Source organism: Mustela putorius, unplaced genomic scaffold, assembly GCF_011764305.1.
Source record: "Mustela putorius furo isolate JIRA1106 unplaced genomic scaffold, ASM1176430v1.1 tig00000228_pilon_pilon_pilon, whole genome shotgun sequence".
Taxonomy (NCBI): domain Eukaryota; kingdom Metazoa; phylum Chordata; class Mammalia; order Carnivora; family Mustelidae; genus Mustela; species Mustela putorius.
Window position 1 is genome coordinate 32,725,378 of NW_025421322.1, and position 12,486 is coordinate 32,737,863.

The window sequence follows — 12,486 nt, forward strand, 5'->3', positions numbered from 1 at the left end:
AAAATAATTATAAGATAATTAGCATTCAATGATCAGGGCCAGAAGCTATAAATTTAGAGAGAAAATCCATATCAATGAGAAAAATGAGTAATAAGGATGAACACAATATTGGATTTTCTCCTTACCTCCTGACAATGAGGGAGCAGCCGGAGACATGATTACACATAGCTCTCCGCATCAGATACGAAGCAGCTGGAAGTATTTTCAAAGAGAGTTCCTCTCCTGGGGACATCTGTGTGACCAAGAGCTGTGAATGGAAAGGGGTTTCTTGACTGGCCATTTTCCTGGCTGTAGAGCCCCCTGCCTTTTAGAGTCACATTTGATCAATCTGCTTTCCTTTCAGTGATGCGGAAATTTGAGAAGGTTCCAGAATCTCAGGTGATCCTCAGTGCCAATGTCACTGCGGTGGGCAGGTCCAAAGTTCCTGGCTCTGAGTCCCCCCTGCTGCAGTGCTTGACAGGTAAGGGGTGGTGAGGAGGTGGGCGCACACAGAGATCGGCTCAGCTGACCTTGGCAAGACAAATCGAAAAGAACCATTGAAACCCTGATGAGAAATTACACTTTATTGGAGCACTGGGTGATGGGCATTAAGGAGGGCCCGTGAAGTCATGAGCACTGGGTGTGATACGCAACAAATGGATCATTGGACATTGTATCAATAACTAATGATGTACTATGTGCTCGCTAATTTAATTTAAATTAAAAAAAAACTTGGAAAATCAATGGATTCCCAAAATGTATATCCAACTCATAATTTCACTTCAAATTTTATAATACACCTACTGTGTACCAGGAACAATGCGGTGCCAAACACAGGGGAGCAGAAATGAAGGATGTAGATTCCTCGTAGTCTTACTTGTCCTGGTTGGGAGAACTCTCTCTCTCTCGAGCAGCAGCCAGGCCAGAGAGGACGACATCAGCTCTCCTTCATTGGGTGTGTAGATTACAAGGATTGTTAGGAGATCATAACTCTCCAGTCTGGGATGGTCACTGGTGTCCCCGTTACAGATGAGTGTGTGTTTGGGTGTGTTGGGGGTGGGGGCATGTGTCCATCTGTCCTCAGCATCACCTGAGAACGACAGGCGCCGACTGGCCCGTTCTGCCCACAGACTGTGCTCTGGACGAGACCTGCAGCTTCCTCGAGGTGTCCACGGTGGGATCAGAGGTCTCGTGTGATTTCTATGCTTGGACAAGTGACAACATCGCCTGCACGACTTCGGCCCAGGTGAGTCGTGGCAGCTGTGTGGGGGTTCTGTGTCCGATGTGCTCTGACTGACTGGACATCAGACTACAGGAAATGGAGACCGCGTGGACCAGTGGCGGCTCAGGCTGCGGCTGTGTGAAGCAGCGTCCGTCTGAGCAGAATGGCTTCCTGACCCGGGTCAGAGGGGACGTCCGTGATGAGCACCCCCTTCTGGGACCCACCAGCTTATCTCACTGGGCAGACTGGTCGCTGGGACGGTGGGACCTTGTCCAGAGCCCTAAATACCATGTCTCTCTGACTGCCGGACTCCAGCATTCCTTTCCAGTGTACAAGTAAAATATGATTATAGTTTAAAAAGAAAAATGTTAAATATTGTTTGAACCACATGAAGTAACTGTGTCTGGAGGTCAAAGCTGGCGATTTCACTGTTACCATGAATTAAGATAGACGAGGGTAGAGAGGGAAGCAGTTGTCCTGACTTACCAACTCCTAACTACATGCAGATCTCCATTTTTACTCTTCCAGTTTTTCATGGAATCTTCCAGAAAATGTCTATAAGCTTCCTTTTTTTTTTTTTTTTTTTTTTGGTTTGTTTAAATGGTAAGATCTTACAATATTATTCTTAATATTATTTTCTACCTTGATTATCTCACATAATGTTTAACTCTCTGTTTAAAATGAATCTCGTTCTTTTTAATGGCAGCATACCAACCCATTCTACGGATGTGCGTAATTTATTTCACATTTTAAAGAAGATTTTAGTTAGAGAGAGAGCGCTTGAGCAGGAGGAGGGGCAAGGGGAGAGGGAGAGAGAGAATCTCCAGCAGATTCCCTGCCGAGCGCAGAGCCTGTGCAGGGCTCAAACTCACAATTCTGAGATCATGACCTGAGACAAAAATCCGGGGTCACACAATTGATGGAGCCACCCAGGTGCCCCTTTATGTCACAGTGTTAAGGACATGTAGATGTGTTAGCAGTTTTGCCATGTGCCCTTTGCACACGTACCTGTGCAGGGGTGTGAGTATGTGTTCATAAGTGACATCCCAGAAAGGTCATGCAAGGTGGACCCCTGAATTGTAGGACTCGGGCCAGGGTCTGTAGCTGCAGGAGCCAGAGAAGAGACAAGGAGGGGTCTTGGACTGAATCCCAAGCCTGTCAGTTTGGGGCTTTTATTTATTTATTTTTTAAAGATTTTATTTATTTATTTGACAGAGAGAGATCACAAGTAGGCAGAGAGGCAGGCAGAGAGAGAGAGAGAGGAAGCAGGCTCCCTGCTGAGCAGAGAGCCCGATGCGGGACTCGATCCCAGGACCCTGAGACCATGACCCGAGCTGAAGGCAGCGGCTTAACCCACTGAGCCACCCAGGCGCCCCAGTTTGGGGCTTTTAGACCACGTGCAGATTCCTAACCTCAGACTCCTTGTCTGTAACATGGAGGCTGGACCTCAAAGGCTTCTGGTGAAGATTTGAGAAGCTAACACAAGACACACAGTAGTCAGAGCAATGTTAGCTCCTTTGAGTTTAAAGGTTAAAGCATTTGGGGGAGGATGACTGTGGCTTTATTTTTCCTTTCTATGGTGACTGAGGCCTGTCTTAAGATCTGCCAGGAGGAGATGGAGCTGGGGAGTGGGGCGGGAGGTCAGGTTCTCAGGCTGGTGATGGTCAGGCAGGACCCATAGGCATTAAGGCTATTGCACAACGCAGAACGGGTTGGTTTATTTTTTATTCAGGCTTTCCAGGTACTGTCCCCTCACCTTGGCTGGTCTGTGTCAATGTGATTCTGTAAATGGGACACCTCTGTCCACACTCCCCATAGGTATTTTGTGGTCAAGGGGTCTGAGGTCCCAGTCAGTGACCCCACTTCCTGGGCAGCTATCACATCCCTGGGAATCTCTGACCTAAAGAAATTCTCCTCTATTTCCCTAAGAATCAGATCCAACTTATAGGATTATTAATAACGAAAATAGCTGATATTTTCTGAGCGCATATAAGTACTTGGCATTTCCCTGAACAAAAGTATTGAATTATTGGTCACCAGAGCCTCTGATGCCCTGACCACTGCTTGCTTTAGTAAGTATGGATTTTAGTCTATAAGAAGTAAAAACACTTCTTCATTAAAAAAAAAAATGCAAAATAGGAATGAACTCTCCCTCCAACTCGTCAGCCTAGGAGAGACCGTCTGTCACAGGGACCGTTCCGGAGGTGACTGTGGAGGCAGGCTGCCCCAGGTTTGGGTCCCAGCCCACTGCTAGCTTGTTGCTCTTTGTCCCTTGGTTCCTCAGAGTCATCACCTAGGATGCAGGACACCTGTATCTCCCAATTCTAGTGAGGACTGAGTAAAGTCATACCTGGAAAAGCTTACCGGACAGTTTCTGCCTCAGAGAAAGAGCTCAGTGCCTGTTATGATTGTGGTCACCACTGCTGTCAGGGTCGCTTGACAAGCTGGCAGAAATCCTGTCTCAGCTGTCACAGGGCTCCCCTCTAGGACCCGGGGCTCTCAGTGCTGTCTCAGGCACAAGGGTAAGGAGTCAGTCGTGGATCATGAGTGACGCAAACAGTCCACACCACCCAGCGCTGAGACCTTAGTGCCAGGTCCTGCCCTTAGGATCCCCAGCACCTTGTGTCCGGGGTAGGTTTGGGGTGTGGAAGGGACTCTTTACCAAGACAGGAACCTTGTGCCATGGGTCTAGGCTGCTGGTGTATGGTCCAGCTGACAGTCGCCCCACGCCCTCCAGGTCTGACCCCCTACACGGGGGCTCTAGCTGGGACCCGCCACCCATGCCCTTCTCAGAAGTACAGGACTCTCCGGGTCTCAGAGGCCTCTCCCCCCTCCCCAGGCCATCATTCTGGCACTGAGCTCAGATCTTCTAAAAAGGAAGAAGAGCTGTTCCTTCAGATACTTTGCTTTAGCTCCTGGCCTTCGAGAAGATTCCTACAGCTGGGAAACTCAGTTAGGCAACCCTGAGGGGAGGCAGAACTCTAGGAACCAAACACAAGCTGATAAAAACGGGTTTATCCTGCCGCCCCACACAGCGGGAGTACTAGAAAGAGTCAGAAAGAGAGATTGGAGATTAGCAAGGAAGACAAGGCCTTGGGAAGTCTGACCTCATTTCCAAGCTTAGGAACCTTCCTCTGATCCTCACCGGACATAAGCTATGCCTATCAGGACTGCTGCTAGCTGGCTCCTGCCTCTCTTTCCTCTCTGAGAACCATGGGCTCTAGCCCTCAAAATACCACAGAATTCTTTAACTTCATTTCTGCCGTTTCCTTTGCTTAAAATCCCCCTTCTTTTATTTCCAACTGACGAACTCTTACTCCTACGTCAGTACCCCACCCAGATTCACGTTTTCTGGGAAACTTGTCTAGCTTTCCCTTCTCAGTAGAATGAATCATTCCCTCTTCTACAGTGACCCCCTCTGGAATAACATGTGTCTCTGCAGCTAACACCCTGGGCTGGAATTTACCGCGTACATGTCTGTGGGCTCTGAAAGACTGGGAGAAACTAACGGGCTGGAGCCTTCTCTTTTTTATGTTTGTAGTCCCAGTGCCTCGCCATGGTTAGGGTTGGATAAATGTTTGTGGAATTCAATTGACCATCACGGGGTAATAATGCAGCCTCTTTCTGTCTCCAGCATCAAGACACGTTGGGGAATTCAAAGGCCACCAGCTTTGGAAGTCTTAAGTGTCGGGTGACCGTGAGGAGCCGGGCTCAAGGGTCCCCAGATGTGTATCTGAAAAAGGGTAGGTTGGTCGAGCTGGAAGGCTGGGGGCCTAGGTGGCTTTACTTGGTTGGTGTTCTGAGCTGCTTCCTCATGGGCCCCTTGAAGGAGGGGCCACACTGTCCCCAGCCCCTGGGGTGGGGAGGCTCTCTCTGCAGGTGAGGAACAAAGTGGCAGAGCAGATGTGGGGGCTGCACTCAGAGCCTCGCTGAGGGCAGACTGCCTGTCCCCTGCAACCCCCGGAGGGGGCTGCCTGTGAGCGGGGAGCATCCCCAGCTGGGGGATGGGCTCTGAGCTCCTGGCGGCTGCCCCTCTGGGCCTTCCCACTCATGAAGCTTCGCACTCCCCACCCTTTGGTCTCCACTGGCCCTGGAAGTTACCAGACCTTCTCACAATGGTCCGAACCTCCAAGCTCCTCCCCTCACCAAGCCTGCTCGGGGACTACTGCATAACACGCTGCACTGCGCATGCCTGTTTCCTGCCGGCTTGTGAACATGCAGATGCTGGGTCCTAGGGAAGCTCCATTTTTTATTTTTTGAGGAATCGCCACACTGTTTTACAAAGTGGCTGCACCAACTTGCATTCCCACCGACAGTGGAAGAGGGTTCCCCTTTCTCCACATCCTCTCCAACACACGTTGTTTCCTGTCTTGTTGGTTTTGGCCATTCTGACTGGTGTAGGGTGGTCTCTCAATGTGGTATTGATTTGAATCTCCCTGAGGGCTAGTGATGATGAACATTTTGTGGAGCATAAGGAATAACGTGGAGGACATTAGGAGAAGGGAAGGAAAAGTGAATTGGGGGAAATCGGAGGGGGAGACAAACCACGAGAGACTGTGGATTCTTGAGAAACAAACTGAGGGTTTTAGAGAGGAAGGGGGTGGGGGGAGAGGTGAGCCTGGTGGCGGGTATTAAGGGGGGTATGGATTGCACGGAGCACGGGGTGTGCTGCGTAAACAATGATTCATGGGACACTGAAAAAATAAAATTAAATGAAAAAATTTTAAAAACCACAATAAATAAATAAATAAATAAATAAGAAAAAAGGAAGAAGGAAGAAGGAAAAAAAAAAAAAAGAAAGAAAATACAGATGCAGAGTCCGTACCCTGCGGTTGGGCCAGACTCTGTCTTTCAGATAACCTCCCAGGGATGCCAGAGCTGCTGGCCGGAGGGCCACGCTTGGAGTAACAAAGGTGTATCATAGCCCCCCGTTTACAGCCTGCTTCCCCACACAGCCTTCATCCACCCTTCCAGAAATTCCCAGAGGAAGGCAAGAAAGGGTTCATTGCCCCTGTTTTACAGATAAGGAAACTGAGGCTCTGAGAGATTAGGAGAGTTTCACAAGGTCAAACTGCTAATAAATTGGGGAGGTGGGTTTGAACCCAAGTGTGTCTGAATTCCCCTGCACGGCTTCACAGAGCGGGGACAGGGAAGGCTGTCCTTGTCTGCTCTGTCCTGCTCGCCTCCTGCCCTCTCTCCATCAGGCCCAAGAGAGGGGTCAGCACATCCTGGGCCTCGGGGAGGCCTCCCACAAGCTGGGACCCTTTGCTGGTCCCTGCTTTCTGGGCCCTCGTTCCCTGGGGTCAGGGTAAGGGTGCTGGTGCCGGCCTGCCTGGACTGAGCCCATCTGCCCCTCACTGGCTGTGGCCAAGATCCCAGACGTTCTCTGGGCTTCCATTTCCTCAATAGTTAACTAAGAGTCACCAGTGAGCTGGGGAGGTTGGCAGGTTTGGGGTGAGGTTACCTGCGCTTCTAGAACACTGCACAGCATTGGGTAAACAGCAAGAGCAGGAGATTTCTAAGATGGTTTGCCTTCTTGCGGACATGTTTCTGATGACCCGGGGTAAGGCCGTGGACCAGAAGGCAGCCTGGGGCCAGGCCGAGGGCCTGGGGCTGGCAGAGAGGGCAGCGGGCGTGCCACCTCCCAGGTCTGTAGCTCAGGGGGCCGGGCTCCTGGCAGTTCCAGAAGATAGCAAAGAGCCGGCAGAACGTGAAGACGGTGCCATGGCCCAGGCCTCGCGTCTCGGCGGGTCTCTGGAGCGGTCCGCAGCCCACCGCCCAGTCAAGTGTCTGTAGCTTTCTGTCTCTGGCCTTGCCTTCACCTGTGGCCTCCATTCTGTCTGAGGGGAGGGCCCCCCCGGGAGAGAGGAGTCCGGCAGGGCTGGGATTTCTCTCATCTGTGGCCAGGTGACTAGAATTTCTGCCCCAATGTTTATTCCAATTATTATAATTTTTTTTATCCATTTTAAAATAATAACAGAGCACAAAGGTTTTTTTTTTTTTTTTTTTTCCTAAAAAGGAAAACCAAAATCAAACAAGTAACCCCTCTCCTCGCCAAAATACTCTTTAAAACCAATCCTTGGCCTTTTATCACATTTTTTAAAAAGGCAACTCTATTCCTTTCGAAGTGTTTGTTCTTATGTGTCCTTGTCTTCTGAAAGTTTATACTTTGGGGAGGATTGCAACGGAAATTGAGAAGCTTCCTTGCTGCCAAACTAAATCAGGGCAGAACTGGGGTTTGGGTTTTTGGTGTTTTTTTTTTTTTTTTTTTTTTTTTTTTTTTTTTTTTTTTTTTTTTTGTTTTGTTTTGCCTTTTTTTTTTAAATCAGAAAATGCACAGACACAACCATTTTGCCTCCTAAGAGAGCAGAGAAGGGAGGTTCAGACTCCTACCTCCCCTCCGCCCAGCATCATCTCTGTTCAGGAGCCACTTGTTTAGTTTCCAGGCTGTAAGACAGGGATCAAGTGTCCCCAGTGAGGAGGAATAGACACAGTTTTTGAAAGCCTCCCACGTCCGGGGCACATGCTAGAGGTAGGCAGGCACATGCATTCACACACCTGACCTTAAGTGACCCAGAAGACAGGACCTTGATTCATCTTCCAGGACCGTCCTGTCTGCGCCCACTTAGAATCTGTGGCCTGGAACATGGACGAGCGGCCATGTGATTTTCCAGATGTAAAGGAAGACAGTACTAGAAGGTTCTTTCCCGATTGTCTAGCCCAACCCCTCGTTTCACAGATGATGTCTACAAAGAGGAAGTTTCTTGCTGCTCCAACAAGGTAGAACAGACAATCACTGACTGATAGAGGAATCGACCTAGCCATAAGCTCATTTCAGAGGGTTTTGATGAAGTGTTTTGATGAAAATGAAACAGAACCATGGGATAAAGACTGACGTAGGCTTCCTGGACAGTCAGGTTCACGGAGGCAGGAAGTAGAACTGGGGTTACAAGGGGCAGGTCGGGGGAGGGGATGGACAGTTAGTGTTGGATGGGTGCAGGGGTTCATTTTGGGATGAAGCAAAAGTTGTGGAGGCGGATGACAGCAGCGATGGCCCCATAACAGTGTGACCGTACTGAAGGCCTTTGACATATCTTACGATATGTAAGATAGTTACAATGGTAAATCTTATGTTATATACATTTTAGCACAACTTAAAGAGGAAAAGAAAGATGAACAGTCCATTCCATGGAACATCCCACATTCCATTGTGGAATGTTGGTCAGGGAAGGTGCTTCAGAGGAGGGGACTGGGAACTGAGGCCGAAGGAAGAGGAGGATTCCACCACCAAAGACCTCAGGGAAGGGGGTCCTCCATGCTGGGCAAAATGTGGTGAAGCACGGGCTGGGGCTTGGCAGGCTCAGTGCATGACGGGGCGGTCATGGGGAAGGGGCGGAGGGAACCAGTGCTGGGAGGAGGTGGGGCTTTCTGGAGGCCTGTGCAGTGTCTGCTGAGTGTCAGCTCAGTGCCCGGCGCAGTGCTCAGCCTTTTTATGTGTGGTCCAGCTGTTCACCTACTCAACGTCCACGATGATTACATACTATCATCCCCATTGAACGGATGGAGACGTTGAGGCCCTGAAACGCTGTAGGGACTTACACTCCAGTCTGTCTCATTCTGAAGCCTGTCCTCTTGGGACCCACACTGTGAGCCTCTCCACGACCTCCAGGTGCATGAATCGGTTAAGCCCTGGTGAACAGCTGGATTCAGGGGCGGTCAGGCCGGTGGAGAGCGAAAACTCCACCTTGCCCTGCCTCCCACCAGCTGTGTCAGCCTAGGCTCCACCGCTTACTCTCTTCCCCCACATGGGAATCGGACATAATAATAGGATAGACATTTCGTCTATAGATCTCTATATATATCCCTGGAAATATCTCCTCCTTGCAAAACGATGCTCTAAAAATAACAGGGCTTCTGGGAAAACTAGAGTTAGGGACAGGCGAAACCCAAACCTCGCCATTTTTAACCAGAGGACTGACAACAGCAATCACAATCCTGTTTAAAATGCTAGCAGAATTTTTAAAAAGACATACTGAATCCATCACAAAGAAAAGCTACAGAAACTCGTAGAAGAGTCACAGAGCTTGATGTGGGAGGGAGTTGGGGGGGCGGCTGTCGGCTGAGTTAGGGAGGGGAAAATTGCAACCGTCTCTTTGAGGACAGAGAAGGTGGCCAGTCTGGGGCCAGGGGAAGAATGTGGGCCGATGGGCATGGTGTATGGTTCTGCATTTCTTGCAGCTTGCCACCCTCCACTGTGCTTGTGTGTACTGCGTTCACCTGTTGTTTGATGGCAAAAGGCAGTGACGTGCTGGGGAAACCATAGATGAACCGATGTGGCTTGAACCACAGAAACACAAGCTGTAGCAGAGCGGGCTGAACCTAACTCCCAGGGCAGGGAAAAGAAAATGAAGTCATGTAGGCAAGGCGCGTGTCCCTGTGTCTATGTAGACAGAGCTCAGTAAATGTGCGCAATAATAAAAATAATAATAAATGTCACCTCTCCACAGACGCTCATTAGTCCTTCAGGGGTATGGTGGGTGTCTGTCCAGGTCTGCTGGAGCTCTCTGTTCTCCACACGTGGGCAATCCAGAAGCTCCGTGGTGCAGAGTGTCTCATCTTGGACTTCGCACTACTGTCCCTAGCCCAACCAGAGGATCCACTGTCGAATGACCAGTAAACTGAGGTCAACTTCGAAGGGTTTTCAGATTTTTAAAAAAATTTTTCTGCCTTTTCCCCCAGGCCAAGAGTTCACCACAACGAGTCAGAAGAGCTTCGAGCAAACAGGTTTCCAAAACACGCTCTCTGGAATGTATGGGCCCGTGGTGTTCCCAGGCTCAGGAGCCGATCTGACGGGGGCTCATCTCTTCTGTCTTCTGGCGTGCGACCGTGATTCCTGCTGTGACGGCTTCATCCTTGCTCAGATTCAAGGAGGTAATCAATGTGACCGTGAGGACCAGAGCCTTCCAGTCCCAGGACCGTGGCCTGACAAAGGAGCAAGCAGGGGTGCCGAAGCCGGGATATACCATGTGGGGATGGCGTGGGGCGGTGCAGGCGCCAGGTGATGCTTTAGCTTATGCGGTCCTGCAGGTGGAGTTCATTCTAACAACAACTGGGAAGCTTTAAGTGAAGGCTTAAGTGAAGGTTTAAGGGAAGGCATGCCATGCTCAGATGTGAATTTTGAAGCTTTGGTTTGAGTGTGCAGAAGGTAGTAGCTGGGGGGTTGGAACAGAGATGGGGCTCAGTTAGGAGCGACCCCCACAGTGCAGCTGAAAGGTGGGTAGCATGGGCTGGGATGATAGCGGTGGAGGTGGAGGAAAAGGGTCAGGTTGAAGGTATCCTCAGCAGGCAAAATCGGGGGACCGAAGAAGGGGAAGGTGTCAAAGACCATTCTTGGCGATCCAGATTGTTCGCCTGGTTGGATGGCTTGTTTGTGTGGCGAATAATGGAGGATACCACCTCCTCCTCCCCCTGGGAGAGGGGGACATGAGGGCACGAGCCCATTTGCAGTGTGCCAAGTTCACAGAGCCCTTAAGACATTCACAAGATGTGGACTAAGCTTTTGGGTACAAAGGTCTGGAGCTCAGAGGGGGAGTCCAGGTGGGAGATAGAGATGCATGAGTTCCCAGCACTGAGGTGGTATCAGAGCTGTGGGTCTGGATGGGATTTCCTAGGAAGAGGGTACACGGTGAGAAGGTAGGGGAGGGGCGTGATCCGTAGTGAACACCTACATAACGGGGAGGATCTTCAAAGAAGATGGGGAGTTAGAGCCCAGACCTCTGGGAGGAGCCCCAGGAGGCTGTGCATCATGGAAACCGTGGTAGCGAGGGTCAGAAGATGAAGGGAAGTTGTCCACAGGCTTGAATGCTGCTGGGAGTTCAAGCATCGTGTTTGTAGAAAATGCTGAGGTTAGCCCACAGCTGTCTGTGGGGCTGGATGAGAGCATGTTGTTGGAGGGGTAGGGCAGCAGTCTGGGACTGAGTTGAATTCTAAAATCCCTTTTAGATTTAATGCTCTGTGATTATATGATGTGCATTCATGGTAGTGTTTAGATAAGCAGAAGTATACATACAGAGAGAAAGATATTATACATGCACACATGTACACACGCACAATGATATAAACACAGGTATGTATGTGAAACGCTGCAGTTAAAATCTGCAATGCCGCCTGCCCTCTCGCTGAAGACACGGTAATTCCTCCAAATGCTCTTATTACTCACCAAACCATATGGTTTTTCAACTTGGAAGGTTGTTTTCTTTAGAATCGTATATGGGAGAATTAGTTTGTTCCACGGAACAGTAAGCCCACCAAATCCTTTTTTCCATGACATTTCTGGCTCGCACCTCGCTTGCTTTTCCCTCCAAGTGGCACCTGTGACCCGTGAATTATGTGGAGCTGAGTGACCACCTCACCACGCCACAGGTTAAGCCCTCTTAGAGATGCACATAAAACACCAGACAGATGTTTTCCCCAGGCTTGTCCGATGGGCAGATCTGGAGCTTTGAATTATAAAGCTTTAGCCGGATCTGTCGATGACTGGGAACAGACTCCCGCTCCGTCCTTTTACTGTCATCTGGAAAGTCATTTAACCTTCTGGTAGATTCCCCCTTCCCCTCCCTGCTTCTGCCTCCTCCAACCTTCAACTCCTAAGTGGCTTTGCTTCCACTGATTATTAAAGACAATTCACGAGACTTCGGTACCTACATTTCAGTGGGTTCTGAGGGACTCGTGTGGCCCCGCACTGCCCAGGAGTGTAACGGAAGCCAGCAGGACGGATCCGAATTATTTTGAATCTCTAGCTGGCACTCATCTCTCAGACACACGGAGTTCTCGTTGACACTTTAGCACGAAAGAACAAAGCTACGTGGATTTCTCTTCCAAGGTCTGAGAGCAGAAGGAAAAAAATACACCCGCCTCTCGTTTAATTCCATGACTCTGTTTCCTGGCTTGGGAGAGGGCAGCCACAGGGCTCAGACTTCCTCTGGGCTCTCAGTGGGCTCTTAGGCTCCCCTGCTACCCGGGGTGCTAAGAGGAGGCTCAGTCTGGAGGGCCCCCCCGAGACCCTTGCTGGCCATCTGGCCATTCCTCCAGTTCTCAGCTGGAAAAACCTTTCTTTTCTGTGCCTCTGTTTCCTCATCTCTGAAACGAATGGTCTGACCAGGTCAGGGAGTCTAGAGCTGAGTGTGCAGCAGAGTCATCTGTGATGCTGTTGACAAATCCTGATTCCTGAATGTCACCACCACCCACCCCTACAACCTACTAAGTCAGAAAGTCTGGTTGCTGCT

General features: G+C 50.0%; 1 protein-coding gene across 1 annotated transcript in view; it reads left to right on the plus strand.

Annotated features, from left to right (window-relative positions):
- TG (thyroglobulin) overlaps nucleotides 1-12,486 on the plus strand; it is a 235,859-nt gene that overhangs the window by 56,682 nt on the left and 166,691 nt on the right. The window contains exons 23-26 of the mRNA XM_013051778.2: nucleotides 344-460; nucleotides 1,110-1,225; nucleotides 4,836-4,944; nucleotides 9,941-10,132. Coding sequence (XP_012907232.2) covers nucleotides 344-460; nucleotides 1,110-1,225; nucleotides 4,836-4,944; nucleotides 9,941-10,132 — 534 coding nt within the window. The remainder of the gene's footprint in view (nucleotides 1-343; nucleotides 461-1,109; nucleotides 1,226-4,835; nucleotides 4,945-9,940; nucleotides 10,133-12,486) is intronic.